Source organism: Caretta caretta, chromosome 1 (assembly GCF_965140235.1).
Source record: "Caretta caretta isolate rCarCar2 chromosome 1, rCarCar1.hap1, whole genome shotgun sequence".
NCBI classification, from domain to species: Eukaryota; Metazoa; Chordata; order Testudines; family Cheloniidae; genus Caretta; species Caretta caretta.
In genome coordinates, this window is record NC_134206.1 from 300,252,516 (window position 1) to 300,269,189 (window position 16,674).

General features: G+C 43.0%; 1 protein-coding gene across 1 annotated transcript in view; it reads right to left on the reverse strand.

Moving 5' to 3' along the window:
• The window catches only part of CNTN1 (contactin 1), a 448,663-nt gene that overhangs the window by 59,944 nt on the left and 372,045 nt on the right, over nucleotides 1-16,674 (reverse strand). Inside the window, exons 19-20 of the mRNA XM_048836059.2 lie at nucleotides 14,358-14,592; nucleotides 4,532-4,635 (exon numbers count right to left, since the gene is read on the reverse strand). Of these exons, the coding sequence (XP_048692016.2) occupies nucleotides 4,532-4,635; nucleotides 14,358-14,592 (339 nt within the window). The remainder of the gene's footprint in view (nucleotides 1-4,531; nucleotides 4,636-14,357; nucleotides 14,593-16,674) is intronic.

Here is a 16,674-nt window from a genome sequence, read left to right on the forward strand (position 1 = left end):
TGTAGTAGGTGGTCAAATGTCTGTTACTTATGGTCTAATTAATGATAATTGTGGTGGTGATGCTGCCATGCAACGCAAACCTGTACAGTGACTGCCAGGGGCTCGTTTTTTGGTATAATCTGATTTGTTAAGTGAATGTTTTAGCTAGGGATGGTGAACACACTAAGGCTTTTGTTGATCACTGGACAGCTGCCCAAACTCCTTGAATCCCTCTCACCTGGGAGAAACTTTCTATATTCCTCCAATTCATCTACATTCTGTACAACTAGGTGTATAATAAAATAAGTAATATAGAGATGTTAAACAAGTTGAGCGAGAAAAAGGAATGAAACTTTAAGCCACTCCACCGAGATGCGGATCAAATCCCTTGCAGGAATAAGACAATTTAAAAATTAAATTAACCTAAATCCCAAATACATTGAATCTTGGTTCAAATGACTTAGATTTAACTACCGTGACAATGTGATTTGTATGTATTAAACTCAGACGTCTGTACAGCTTTTCTCTACCTATCTACTTAGGATACAAACATGACTATATATTTGGGTCATGATAATTATTTCTGGAAACCATGAATTATTCCCTTGAGTGCTGAGACACTAATACTGCCCCCTTTACAAAATCCGTGGGTCTCTTGTATACTTCAAATACTTTAAATGTCTATGGAGCACTTGATTGCTACTCTTTTTCCTCTTCCCTGGTCATTCTGTACTCTGGTTCAATTAAAGTAATATGCAAAATTACATCCTTCATTGCCACCAGCTTGTTCAGTAGCTCAGTCTGTTCATTAAATTTGCATCACAAACTGAATTTTTTCATTTTTGGCAGCCAGTATCAAGTGGAGTGCCCCAAGGGTCGGTCCTGGGGCCGGTTTTGTTCAATATCTTCATAAATGATCTGGAGGATGGTGTGGATTGTACCCTCAGCAAGTTTGCAGATGACACTAAACTGGGAGGAGTGGTAGATACGCTGGAGGGTAGGGATAGGATACAGAGGGACCTAGACAAATTGGAGGATTGGGCCAAAAGAAATCTGATGAGGTTCAACAAGGACAAGTGCAGAGTCCTGCACTTAGGATGGAAGAATCCCATGCACCGCTACAGACTAGGGACCGAATGGCTTGGCAGCAGTTCTGCAGAAAAGGACCTACGGGTTACAGTGGACGAGAAGCTGGGTATGAGTCAACAGTGTGCCGTTGTTGCCAAGAAGGCCAATGCCATTTTGGGATGTATACGTAGGGGCATTGCCAGCAGATTGAGGGACGTGATCATTCCCCTCTATTCAACACTGGTGAGGCCTCATCTGGAGTACTGTGTCCAGTTTTGGGCCCCATACAAGAAGGATGTGGAAAAATTGGAAAGAGTCCAGCGGAGGGCAACAAAATGATTAGGGGACTGGAACACATGAGTTGAGAGAGGCTGAGGGAACTGGGGATGTTTAGTCTACGGAAGAGAAGAATGAGGGGGGATTTGATAGCTGCTTTCAACTACCTGAAAGGGGGTTCCAAAGAGGATGGCTCTAGATTGTTCTCAGTGGTAGCAGATGACAGAACAAGGAGTAATGGTCTCAAGTTGCAGTGGGGGAGATTTAGGTTGGATATTAGGAAAAACTTTTTCACTATGAGGGTGGTGAAACACTGGAATGCGTTACCTAGGGAGGTGGTGGAATCTCCTTCCTTAGAAGTTTTTAAGGTCAAGCTTGACAAAGCCCTGGCTGGGATGATTTAATTGGGGATCGGTCCTGCTTTGAGCAGGGGGTTGGACTAGATGACCTCCTGAGGTCCCTTCCAACCCTGATATTCTACGATTCTATGATTAAAAGATTTTGGGTCAAATTCCTGGGCTCAGTTCCTTCTTTTTTGTGGTGTCCTAGATCTATCCAAGTTGGAATCCCCAGGGTGAGGGACTCCTCAGTGGGCATTGCCAGTTTTGTGCCAACACAACTCCAGCTCTCACTGGAAGGGTTGAGCCCAGACTGAGGAGGGGGTTGTCTGATAATCTCTGGCCCAGTGGGGGGCCATTGCATGCCATCATAGATGAGCACAGCCTGCAAATCCTTAGGTTCAGGGAAACACCCTTGTGGTCCCGTGCCTCTGGTGTGCCCAGATGATACTGCACAGCAGAAAACCTAACCCTTTGTAAGCATGGGAGAGAGATTTTTACAACTATCAAGAAAGAAGTCCTATATAATCCTTGTCTGGGTTTGACATGAAAAAGAGTATAGAAATATTCTTTATAATAACAGAACAAATATTTTATGGTGGCCAGTTGCACAACACAAGTATGCTACAAAATAAAGCAGCAATAAAGCTTAAGTACTAGAATCATGGAATTTGCAACCAAATCTTTCATATTTATCTATGTCGTTTCCAAGAAATATGACTAAAGCTACAAAATCCTATTTTATTTTACTCATTTAATATACTTTATTGATATTAGCAAGGAGACTTAGTGCCTAGTTAAAAAAAAAACCCACAAAACAGTTTCATAACCATAAACCCATATAATAAAGGCCAAACAATACATTTACTACATGTAAGAAGCAGGAAATATAAATACCCACTAGAACTGTATGTACTGAGCAGCTTTTTTTTCAAGATTAGATGACAAGAACTCATAAATCTTGCATTCTCTGTATGGAGGGAGGTAGTTCATATTTTAGCTTTCATTTAGGTCTGAGCTGAGTAATGGCAAAATTTATCAGTTCACACTCATCACTGCTAGTGCAGTAGTCATGAGAGCTTGCATTAGTGTCAAGAAAACCTGACTCCTCCTGGTGTGAAAAGGCTAGTATCACAGGTAAAATGCCTTCAACTACTTTTCTCTCAGGTTTCAGAGTAACAGCCGTGTTATTCGCAAAAAGAAAAGGAGTACTTGTGGCACCTTAGAGACTAACCAATTTATTTGAGCATAAGCTTTCGTGATGCTGCGTTGCAGCTGGTGAAGTGAGCTGTAGCTCACGAAAGCTCATGCTCAAATAAATTGGTTATTCTCTAAGGTGCCACAAGTACTCCTTTTCTTTTTACTTTTCTCTCAGTATCCCCAACTCTTCGGCTCCTGAATACATGGTGCCAGTCAGGTCTTTTAGAGAGCATTTTTCAGGGAATGTGAAGGATTAAAATGAAAAGGAGAAAGTATTCTGATTTAACTAGGGATTTTTAGAAATTGTATTAGAAATGTACAATAAGGCAAATAAATAAATAAATAAATAAATAAAATCCGAGAGTATGCACTCCAGTTTTTAAACAACTTTACTTTGACCAAATTAGCCCTCTTCCAGGCCTGGTTTAAGACAATTCAGGACAGAGACCTCCCTGTAGCTCTGTCCTGTGATCCTGCCCCCATGCCGTAGCTCCACCACTACCCTTCACTGGCAGTGAAAAGGTTCCTCCTCCCCTCCCCCGTAGGATGATACCTCCTTCTCCCATCATGAGCAGCAGGGGGGGCCACCCATATTCCCCCCAACAGCTGATGTACATCTGCTTGGGTAGGTAGGCTGGGACACACACAGAATCCTCTGCTGAGGTGATGTTGATGAGCCTGCCCCCAGAGCAGTGGATCTTGGAATTAACACCCCACTGGGATTCACAGGGCAACGGACACCTCTAATTGACACATTCTATGAGGCTTGATTCTGCATTTGCACATGCTCTTTTTGCAGCATGTAGGTAAATATCATACATCGGACAATTAAAATTGCAAAGCAAGTCATTAACTTAGTAAGACCCAAATCCTTTTCTCAGAGCACAGCTGAAGTAAACAGACTGTATGCAGCAGAGTTCTCCAGCAGCTACTGTGTATGTGCAGGAAGAAACCCACTCTCTGCTGGGCTGCTCCATGACCACTTCTGCATCTAAACAGCCCTCTAGCTGTTGTGCCCGTTTTTTGCAGGAGAGTAAGAAAAGGTTTTGCTGGTAGATTTGAGTTGTTGTGGACCCAGTGGCCCTGCCCTGTTCCCAAATCATTCCTTCTTGTAGGGTGCACCAATGCTGGATGGCAAGCAGAAGATGCAGACAGACTCCCTCAAATCCCGTTCCACCCTGCACATTAAAATCACAGGATTCTGCATCTTCTACTGACTATATACAGGCTGCAGCATCTGTTTCCAAGGTACTATAAATTCTCGGGGCCATTCGTTACTTACAAGTCTGTTTCTGCACTGACAAAGACATTACAGTGTACAGCAAATATTTGCACACAAAACTTATTCTGAACACATTTTGAGACATTTATGGGCCAGATCCTTTACTGGTGTAAACTGGCAAAGTTCTTCTATGGAGTTCTGAAGATTTCTATGGAACTATCTCAACTTACACAAGTAGGGGAATCTGACCAAAAGTCTTGTATTTTAATATCAAAAAATTATATGTTATATGAAACATCTAATAGGTAGAGAATCAAATTTGTACAGCAAACATCAATTAATGCTGAGCATTAAGAGCTAAATGTGACAGTGTGTATTGCCCGTGCATAATCAATTACTGTGTTTCAATGAATGTGAAGATATTTATAAGTGTCACTGCTGAGCTCACCTGATATCCTTCAACAGATTGCTCAAAAACATGCTCCCAGGAAACGGAGATTTCAGAAGACGATAAGACTTTTACATTCACATTTCTAGGCCTTTCACTTGGAGCTGGAAATGGAAAACATTCAATCCCATCAAGTGCATTGTTATATTTACTTGCATGGTCTTTTCTCATTGTAATATTTCATATTATTTTCTCATTTTCAAAAGGCCAAGTCCTGAGGTCTTTAACCTGTTTTACTTAGCTCTTACTTAGGTAAACTCTAATTTCACTGGGTATTTGTTTGAGACAGGACTGAGAAAAAGTGGAGTAAGGATCTCAGGATTAGGCCCATATTAATTATTTATTAGCTTTAGCAGGTTCCAAAGTGAAAGTTTAATAAACTAAAAATAGGCTCAAATAAAAACAGAACCAAAAAATCAGTGATCTTTTACTTAGCTTGTATAGTGTTTCTCATATTAAAAACTGTAGGCTACATTTTCAAAGTCAATTGCATGCAAATATTTATTTGTTTCTTATGCATGCAGATATAACATACATTATGTGCATGCAAGTCAGATAATTATGATGCAGTGGGCTAGTTGTGTGTCTAACTGACCACGCAGGTGCATTCATATCAGGTATTTGTGCATGTAAATTGGACACATGCAAATGTTTATGTGTGCTTAACTTTAAAAATCTGACCTTGCATTGCCAAATGCACAGTTCAGACCATTTTAATGTGAAAAGTTTTTTTTATTTAAAAATTAACTTGTAGTGCCTAAAACAATAGGTGCTAGTTTAGTTAGAAGAAGCTGCCAATTTCACTCTATTGCTTGCATTTAAAAGGAGTTAATGAATGTAAAAATGCATAAACAGGCCACATAATCTATGAAAGATTCAATTTTTCAAGCTAAGATCAGTTCCTCTTTTATGGGTCTTTTGAAACAAGTTGCAACAGACAGCCACTGCTGCCTCAGCACAGGAAAGCTTTCATACATTTAATCTGCCAACTGGGCATCAAGTCAACTATGTATCAAAACAGCCACTATTCAGAAAAAAAAAATCAGTTACATTTCTTATGAGAAGTATCTAAGGTAACAAAATAATCTTATGTGCAAAGTTACTCTTCTTAATTGTCTTTCACTAACAGTTAATAAATCAAATTTATAACTTTTTAAAAAAAATGCACTGATACTACAGCTATTTTCTCAACTACAAACATTTAAGTAAGCACAAAGACCACAATCTAAAGTTTTAGTACTAAGTGTGACTAGTGCTAATGCAATTTCATTACATACATGTTTGCATGAAACACATGGAAGCACAGAATAAAAGTAGTGCACTAAAATGAATAAAGATGTCTAGGATTATAATTAGACATATATATAGCTTTATGATAAAACACATAACTCAGTAGCAATGAACGTACAGATCATGATTATGTAGCTTTGCAATCTCTAGCAACACATTCGATAAGTTCCCTTAACTGTCTGTAACCTTTTCATTTGCTGAATCATAGCTGTGCAGACATTAGAGATGGAAAAGACCAGGTTATCTTGTCCATCTCCATGCCAATGCAAGATTGCTTCCCGTTCTACCATTTAGTAGTGCTTTGTCCAATGCCCAAGATTTAAATGCCCAAGTCACAGGGCTTCCATCATTTCCCTTGGGCCAAATAGTTCTTACTGTCAGAGTGATTATCTTCATGAGACAATCCAAATGTTACCTTTCATATTTAATCCTCTTAAGCTTATTTATGGCCCCTTCAATAATACTAATTTTGTTTCTTATTTGGTATTTACACTCTAATTTTTTTGCAGACACTCCATTTTCACATTACAGTTCAAATACATGACATCCACTCCATTTGTCATTTTCCAATTCTGTAATTCTACCAATAAAAAAAAGCAATTCAGTTTGCCTCACAAGACATATTCTTTACCAAAAACATTCTGCTTATCGCTCATAGTTCAGTTATTCTATAAAGGAAACTTTGTGGAATTAGGTGCTGTCAGGGCAGTGAGAGGGTAAACTCCATATGGCTCTGTGCAGGGTAGAGCTACAGGGAATCTTCACAACTATACAAGTCCAAATGCCTACAGGGATCTCAGGAACACATGGTATGCACTGCCTCTTGCTACACCTGTTGGAAAGGTGTATGCTGGGTTACACTGCAGTCCCTGCTTATTGATGTGCTGGGTGGACAGGGACATGGCTGTGCACAGATGCATTCTCCTTTGGGGCAGCTAATGTTGTAGACAATGTTTGGAGCTCCCTGACACCCTCAGCGCAAGTTTGGGTCCCTTCTGTCCTGGTGCTCTAGGGAAGGAAGGAGTTTCTTTGTAACCTCAGCCCCTTTAGTGGCTGCAATGGGTATAGTTTGACCTTGAAAACTTAGCCCTGGTCTACACTAGGACTTTAGGTCGAATTTAGCAGCATTAAATCGATGTAAACCTGCACCCGTCCACACGATGAAGCCCTTTATTTCGACTTAAAGGGCTCTTAAAATCGATTTCCTTACTCCACCCCTGACAAGTGGATTAGCGCTTAAATTGGCCTTGCCGGCTCGAATTTGGGGTACTGTGGACACAATTCGACGGTATTGGCCTCCGGGAGCTATCCCAGAGTGCTCCATTGTGGCCGCTCTGGACAGCACTCTCAACTCAGATGCACTGGCCAGGTAGACAGGAAAAGAACCGCGAACTTTTGAATCTCATTTCCTGTTTGGCCAGCGTGGCAAGCTGCAGGTGACCATGCAGACCTCATCAGCACAGGTGACCATGATGGAGTCCCAGAATCGCAAAACAGCTCCAGCATGGACCGAACGGGAGGTATGGGATCTGATCGCTGTGTGGGGAGAGGAATCCGTGCTATCAGAACTCCGTTCCAGTTTTCGAAATGCCAAAACCTTTGTCAAAATCTCCCAGGGCATGAAGGACAGAGGCCATAACAGGGACCCGAAGCAGTGCCACGTGAAACTGAAGGAGCTGAGGCAAGCCTACCAGAAAACCAGAGAGGCGAATGGCCGCTCCGGGTCAGAGCCCCAAACATGCCGCTTCTATGATGAGCTGCATGCCATTTTAGGGGGTTCAGCCACCACTACCCCAGCCGTGTTGTTTGACTCCTTCAATGGAGATGGAGGCAATACGGAAGCAGGTTTTGGGGACGAAGATGATGATGATGATGATGATGAGGTTGAAGATAGCTCACAGCAAGCAAGCGGAGAAACCGGTTTTCCCGACAGCCAGGAACTGTTTCTCACCCTGGACCTGGAGCCAGTACCCCCCGAACCCACCCAAGGCTGCCTCCTGGACCCAGCAGGCGGAGAAGGGACCTCCGGTGAGTGTACCTTTTAAAATACTATACATGGTTTAAAAGCAAGCATGTGAAAGGATTACTTTGCCCTGGCATTCACGGTTCTCCTGGATGTACTCCCAAAGCCTTTGCAAAAGGTTTCTGGGGAGGGCAGCCTTATTGCCTCCTTCATGGTAGGACACTTTACCACTCCAGGCCAGTAACACGTACTCAGGAATCATTGTACAACAAAGCATTGCAGTGTATGTTTGCTGGCGTTCAAACAACATCCGTTCTTTCTCTCTCTGTGTTATCCTTAGGAGAGTGATATATAATTCATGGACACCTGGTTGAAATAGAGTGCTTTTCTTCAGGGGACACTCAGAGGAGCCCATTCCTGCTGGGCTGTTTGCCTGTGGCTAAACAGAAATGTTCCCCGCTGTTAGCCACAGGGAGGGGGGAGGGTTGAGGGGGTAGCCACGCGGTGGGGGGAGGCAAAATGCGACCTAGTAATGAAAGCACATGTGTTATGTATGTAATGTTAACAGCAAGGTTTACCCTGAAAGAGTGTAGCCACTGTTTTATAAAATGTGTCTTTTTAAATACCGCTGTCCCTTTTTTTTTCTCCACCAGCTGCATGTGTTTCAATGATCACAGGATCTTCTCCTTCCCAGAGGCGAGTGAAGCTTAGAAAGAAAGAAAAACGCACTTGAGATGAAATGTTCTCTGAGCTCATGCTGTCCTCCCACACTGACAGAGCACAGACGAATGCGTGGAGGCAAATAATGTCAGAGTGCAGGAAAGCACAAAATGACCGGGAGGAGAGGTGGCGGGCTGAAGAGAGTAAGTGGCGGGCTGAAGACAGGGTTCAAGCTCAAATGCGGCGGCAGCGTGATGAGAGGAGGCAGGATTCAATGCTGAGGCTGCTGGAGGATCAAACCAGTATGGCTGAGCTGCAGCAAAGGCAGCTGGAGCACAGACTGCCACTACAGCCCCTGTGTAACCAACCGCCCTCCTCCCCAAATTCCATAGTCTCCACACCCAGACGCCCAAGAACGCGGTGGGGGGGCCACCGGCCAACCAGCCACTCCGCCACAGAGGATTGCCCAAAAAAAAGAAGGCTGGCATTCAATAAATTTTAAAGTTGTAAACTTTTAAAGTGCTGTGTGGCATTTTCCTTCCCTCTTCCACCACCCCTCTGGGCTACCTTGGTAGTCATCCCCCTATTTGTGTGATGAATAAGTAAAGAATGCATGAATGTGAAGCAAAAATGACTTTATTGCCTCTGCAAGCGGTGATCGAAGGGAGGAGGGGAGGGTGGTTAGCTTACAGGGAAGTAGAGTGAACCAAGGGGCGGGGGGTTTCATCAAGGAGAAACAAACAGAACTTTCACACCGTAGCCTGGCCAGTCATGAAACTGGTTTTCAAAGCTTCTCTGATGCGTACCGCGCCCTCCTGTGCTCTTCTAACCGCCCTGGTGTCTGGCTGCGCGTAACCAGCCTCAACCTCCCACCCCGCCATAAACGTCTCCCCCTTACTCTCACAGATATTGTGGAGCACACAGCAAGCAGTAATAACAGTGGGAATATTGGTTTCGCTGAGGTCTAAGCGAGTCAGTAAACTGCGCCAGCGCGCCTTTAAATGTCCAAATGCACATTCTACCACCATTCTGCACTTGCTCAGCTGTAGTTGAACAGCTCCTGACTACTGTCCAGGCTGCCTGTGTACGGCTTCATGAGCCATGGCATTAAGGGGTAGGCTGGGTCCCCAAGGATACGTATAGGCATTTCAACACCCCCAACAGTTATTTTGTGGTCTGGGAATAAAGTCCCTTCCTGCAGCTTTTGAAACAGACCAGAGTTCCTGAAGATGCGAGCGTCATGTACCTTTCCTGGACATCCCACGTTGATGTTGGTGAAACGTCCCTTGTGATCCACCAGAGCTTGCAGCACTATTGAAAAGTACCCCTTGCGGTTTATGTACTCGGCGGCTTGGTGCTCCAGTGCCAAGATAGGGATATGAGTTCCGTCTATGGCCCCACCACAGTTAGGGAATCCCATTGCAGCAAAGCCATCCACTATGACCTGCACATTTCCCAGGGTCACCACCCTTGATATCAGCAGATCTTTGATTGTGTGGTCTACTTGCATCAACAGTAGATTTGCCCACTCCAAATTGATTCCCAACTGACCGGTAGCTGTCTGGCGTTGCAAGCTTCCACAGGGCTATCGCCACTTGCTTCTCAACTGTGAGGGCTGCTCTCATCTTGGTATTCATGCGCCTCAGGGCAGGGGAAAGCAAGTCACAAAGTTCCATGAAAGTGCCCTTACGCATGCGAAAGTTTTGCAGCCACTGGGAATCGTCCCAGACCTGCAACACTATGCGGTCCCACCAGTCTGTGCTTGTTTCCCGAGCCCAGAATCGGCGTTCCACAGCATGAACCTGCCCCATTAGCACCATGATGCATGCATTTGTCAGGGCCCATGCTTTCAGAGAAATCTGTGTCCATGTTCTGATCACTCACATGACCGCACTGATGTTGCCTCCTCGCCCAGTATCGCTTTGCCAGGTTCTGGTACTGCATATACTGCTGGATAATGCGTGTGGTGTTTAATGTGCTCCTAATTGCCAAAGTGAGCTGAGCGGCCTCCATGCTTGCCTTGGTGTGGCGTCCGCACAGAAAAAAGGTGCGGAACGATTGTCTGCCGTTGCTCTGATGGAGGGAGGGGCAACTGACGACACGGCTTACAGGGTTGGCTTCAGGGAGCTAAAATCAACAAAGGGGGTGGCTTTACATCAAGGAGTATTTCAGGCAGGACTTCTCGGAGAGTTCCAATAAGAAATGGTGCACCTAAGTTATTGTTCTTATTGGAACAAGGAGGTTAGCCTGGCCTCTGATTGATACATGGCTAGATTTACCTCGCTGCACCTTCTCTGTGAGTGACTGCATGTGACCTAGAGGAATGAGTCCCCTAGACAGGGGAGGAGGCAAATGAGTACAAAACAAATCTGGTCTATTTCTTGTTTTGATCCACTCCATCTATCTTTTACATCTTTGGCTGGCAGCAGATGGTGCAGAAGGACTGCATGCCATCCACATCTCATGGCTGCTCAGCAGAAGATGGTGCAGTACGACTGCTAGCCATCCTCATCTCTTGCCTGCCCGGCAGAAGATGGTACAATACGACTGCTAGCCATCCTCATCTCTTGCCTGCCCGGCAGAAGATGGTACAGTACGACTGCTAGCAATCCGTATCGCCTGCCTGCTCACCATAAGACGGTTCAATAGGACTGACTGCAGGACTAAAGAGAATGACCTGGTCAAGTCACTCCAAATTTAGTCCCTGCGCCCATGTCTGCCCAGGCGCTCCCAGCTGACATGGCCAGGAGCACCTCGGACACGACGAGGACGGCTACCAGTCGTACTGCACCGTCTACTGCCAGAAGGCAATGGGTTGCTGCTACTGTGTAGCGATGCCATACCGCGTCTGCCAGCACCCAGGAGATATACGGTGACGGTTACCTGAGCGGGCTCCATGCTTGCCGGGGTATGGCGTCTGCACAGGTAACTCAGGAAAAAAGGCGCGAAATGATTGTCTGCCCTTGCTTTCACGGAGGGAGGGAGGGAACGGGGGGCCTGACGATATGTACCCAGAACCACCCGCAACAATGGTTTAGCCCCATCAGGCATTAGGATCTCAACCCAGAATTCCAATGGGCAGCGGAGACTGCGGGAACTGTGAGATCGCTACCCACAGTGCAACGCTCCGGAAGTCGACGCTTGCCTCGGTACTGTGGAAGCACTCCGCCGAGCTAATGCACTTAATGTGCTTAGAGCATTTTCTGTGGGGACACACACTCGAATATATAAAACCGATTTCTAAAAAAACGACTTCTATAAATTCAACCTTATTCCGTAGTGTAGACATACCCTTAGTGTTTCTCTGTGCAGGTGCAGTTATTTTGCTGGGTGGCAACTACCAAGATTATTTTTCTTTCATTTTCTAAAAGTCAGTACTACTGTTCGTTTGCTTTTCTCTGATTTTTCTGGAGCTACACCTGCTTGCTGCTCCCAAAGTGTTTGGTCACACATGCATGATGGCTCTATTAAATAGCTGAACTCAGAAAACAACACAATTTTGCTGCTATCATATAGGCAGTTTACATATACAACTCAATTAACTTGCAGGTGCATGTTTAATGTTCCTATAACTCAATTAAGTTGCAGGTGCATGTTTAATGTTCCTAGTATTAATTTTTGCTTGTAATAGTTTTTTTTTTCTAGAAGAAACACATTTAGCACTTCACTAACAGGCCTGGAAACTTACAAGTCAGATGTGGACAATGTTCTTAGAAATGAAGGGATACTGAAATGCTAATTGGGTATCAGCAACATATTAATTCATTTACACTATTATAACAATAATCATTCTTTTCCTGCAGCGGCTGTTAAAGATGATATCCTAAGGTACACTTTTCTGATAACTAGGATCAGTATTAATCACATTAGCTAAGTGTTGCTAGTGTGGACCCTCAATTAACATAAGAAACAAAAGGGTCTATTCTATGTTTCTCTCTCTGTGTGGACGATTTGTATACAAAGTTCCCATTAGTGTTAATGGGAGGTACAAGCATAAATCTGTGAAGTACACTGAGATGAGAATGGAGTCTGAAGTGTGAGAATGTGGCCTTGTTATCTGGTCCCACCTCTTGGCTCTTTGCTCTCATTTCAATAGCTGGAGTTCTGTTTTGGTGAAGCAGATTCTGTTCTACAACATGAAAAATTTGAGCAATTCTTTACAGTTCTGTTTTGTATTTCTGGCAGCAGACATTATAGTGTAATGTTTTTGTTATACATTATTGCCCATATTATTCTGCTCTAAGGTTTACCTTTTTCTAATGCTTTCTTCCACTCAGCATAGGAAATGACATTTCTAACTGAAATCCTGCAGATTGCTGAATTTGAAATAATTCCAGGAAGGATTAAGGAAAAGGTTTAGTCAAATGTCAAAGGGGTTTTCATTTAATTATTCACCTGATTGCTTTAATGTCTAAACTGGAATAAAAGGGCATGGAAGAGTTAATTTATAATAAGTATTAGAATTTGAACAGGCTTGAAAACTTAACCAAATTAATCATTCCTCTGCAGTAGTATGCTTAAATACCACAGCTGTTATATTAAGACTGATAGGATTTACCACCACCAGTTAACGAGCAAAAAATATACTCCTACTTTATTTTAGAATAAAGCTGACTACTACTAAAGCGTATGTAAAAAGTGTAACGAACAGCATTTTTGCTTCCATTAGTTCAATTATGAATATCAATCTTATTAACTGAAATATCTGAAATCCTTTGCCACTAACTGTCCTAGACAGTTTTGGACAGTAATTCTCACTAAAAACTCACCTGTGTATTACAAGATAGCAAGAGTGGTTTCTTTTTTAAAAGTGAATGATTTTAAATTTAATTTGAGTACTTATTTTCTAGTTTTCCTTAGCAAGACATAACAATTCACCTTTCAGTGTCTGTATCGATCATACTGCATTGGTGAGGATGACCCAAACAGGACTGTTGTCTGAAACATGGCATTGTGATACAACAAATGTGGAAGGAGGCACTTCTTTTTCCCAATTCCCCAAATCATTTGTTTTTAACTAGCTGTACAAAGGTTCAGAATGGGTATTTGCTATGTGAATTTCTTTGTGGGTTAAAACAACGAGGAGTCCTTGTGGCACCTTAGAGACTAATAGATTTATTTGGGCATAAGCTTTCGTGGGCTAGAACCCACTTCATCAGATGCATGGAGTGGAAAATACAGGAGCAGGTATAAATACATGAAAAGATATGAATTGCCTTACCAAGTGTGAGGTTAGTCTAATGAGACAATTCAATTCACAGCAGGATACCAAGGGAGGAAAAATAACTTTTGAAGTGGTAATGAGAGTGGCCTATTTCAGACAGTTGACAAGAAGGTGTGAGTAACAGTAGGTTGTTAGTTCAGAAAACAAGTTACCATGCAGTGCTATTCTGCCCATCATGGGCACTGTCCTACAGTTCTTCATGTGGGGTATGTCTAGTAGTATGCTTCCCAGGGCAGATAGACAGACATGCGCTAGCTCTGCTTAAACTAGATGCTAAAAATAGCAGTATGGCTGCGGCGCAGGCAGGGACTGAGGCTAGCTGCCCAAGTACAATCTCATGCAGCCCACTGGATAGGTACTTAGGCAACTAGCTCAAGCCGCTGCCCATGGCCCCACTGCCATTTTTAGCATGCTAGCACAAGCAGAGCTGGCATCTGTCAGTCTACCTGCACTGGGAAGCACAATCCCAGCTGTATACAGCATAGACATACTCTTAGACAAACTCTCATGGGAGTTTTGCGTGAGTAAGAAGTTCAGGAGTGATGGCCAAGAATGACCCTATTCATTGAAGGTACTTCCTGCTGAATCCTGCTACAGTTAATTTCACTTCCCTTGATCCTGGTCCCCTTTACTTTGTTAGTGCTGGATCAGGCCCTTATTGTAGATTTTAATATGTAAACTTTACTCACCATCTTGTGCTGAATAAATGATGGCAACAAGGCTGAATGGTCCATCCCCTTTGTTGTTAAATGCTTTCACTTTTACTTGAAACTTTGTTGAGGGGGGCAGAGAGTCATCTTTGTGCACATATCGGCCAATATCAGGATTGGTAACTGTAACTCTTCTCCATTCCTTTTCACCGAATGGTTTAAAGGCTACTATGTAACCAAAATTCTTGCCAAAGTGGTACTCTCTTGACAAAGGCTGAAGAGACAAAAGACTAAGAATTAACATTTTATGGTTAACCAGTGGATCACTAATTAGAAGTTTAAAAATATTTATCCACATATAAATTGCAAAAATATTGCATTGAAATTACATTCTCTGATTTGCTTCCATCCACTTCAAAAGTACACCATCTCCATCACTGACTACATCTGGTAATAATAAGATTCAAGTTCAACTTTTGCTTTTGATCCAGTACTACAGAAATGCATGTCATGCTGTCTCCAACTAGAGAAGGCTAAGATGATTTTGTTCTAAAACTATATTCAGCTGAAGCCAGCAAAAGATACCTTTTTAAGAAATGATGAGTGACAATGAGTATGTAACACAGACTCTGTGTGTGCGTGCATGTGTGAGAAGGACAGAGAGAGTGAGTGTGTAGCTCACAGATGTCATCACAGGCTCCAGACACAAACAATTAATAATGGATTCATACCTGCCATTATATCACAAATATCCTTATAATAATTTATTTCCCATACTAAGGGGTAATGGCAAATTCTCAGTTAGAGCAGGTAATGTGCTATCCATTCAACTGCTTTAGCATCAGTGTTGCCAGACTTTCACTCCCTAAAGACTTCACACATTCCTCAGACCCACATGGACTACCATCCATCATCTTTATGGCACCCTGTTGGGCCCTACTCATGTCACTGATCAGCGATGCTTCTGGCTGAATCGGGGTAACACTTCTGGAAGACTTATCCAAGGCGACCGTCCATGGATTCTGAAGTAGAGACTCCGATCATTCTAGATGTAAAGAGACAGGATCCTATTGCCATTGGCTGGGTTCTTCCTCTGGCTGTTCAGCAACAGACATGGAGCAGACTCAGATTAATAGAGCTACAAGCTTTATTTACCATTTATTTGATTTCTGTGTGAACCTGAAGGCTGAGCAGAGGCTGATGTCTTTGAGAGTAGCCCCCTGCTCCACCCTTTTTTGCCCTCCAAACCCATCAGAGTCTCTCCTGCATAGAACATCCATGCAAGGGCTGATGTGAGGAGCAATGGACCTGCAGCATTGTAACAGCTGGGAATATATTATGTTCAGGTTTTACACTGCTGTCCATTACTATATCATCTACTCAATGGACACTCTGGGTCAGATTTTTTAGAATTAAAAATAGTTTTAAATGGAATGGGCAGAAAACACAAATTCTATTTTATGGAAGATTTTGAGATTCTGAAATTTGTTTTAATTCTGAAACATGGAAAGAGTGCCATGCTTTGTTTTTTTATTCCCTGTCTTGGGTTACCACTGTTAGCTGTTAGCATGTACAGTATCTTCATCCTTGTAGCATTTCAGATATAATAAACCAGGACCAGATGGGATCTTCGTTCCTTCATCTTCTCCCCAAATGAGAGAGAGAAAGTGTGAGACTGCATTTTCCACAGGCTATTTGAAGAACTTTAATAATACATCACTTCACTTCTTGACTCCTTTTCCTGTGTACTTGTAGTTGGAAATGTCCACAATTCTTCACCAGTCCTTCTAGTCCATTGCACAGGTTCGTAGGTCTTAGGGTTCCAGACCTTTTTGTTTCAAACTACACTTGACAAAGTCTTTCCTTTGTATCCTCAGTCTTCCACATGCTTTCTTGCTGTCCTCTCTCTTGCTTCCGCTTTCTTTGCTGCTCATTCTTCTCCCATTCTTATCACACGTGCACTCTCCAGCCTATCTATCACTGGAAGTCCCAAGTTCATCATGCCCATGATTTCTTCCCTGCCCCCTCTGTTTACCATCTGCTTGTTGCCATGCTCCTCCATTTATTATTTTCTCCTACTTGTATCTTCTTTTTTCCCAACTTCGTAAGACCCACTATTTCCAAACCATAGAGCAGGCAGGGACGAACACACGGAGCATACTCTTTTCCTTTCAGTTTGTTGCTTAATCTTTGGTCCCACAGTACTCCTGCCACATTTTTTTCACATTGGGTTCTTCCTTTCAATTCTACAGATCTCTCCGATGGCACTAAGTGTACTTCCCAAGTACACAAATTTTCTTCTGCTCCTGCAGCGTCAATCAACAGCTCTTCTTCCCCCTTCTCTACTTTCATAATG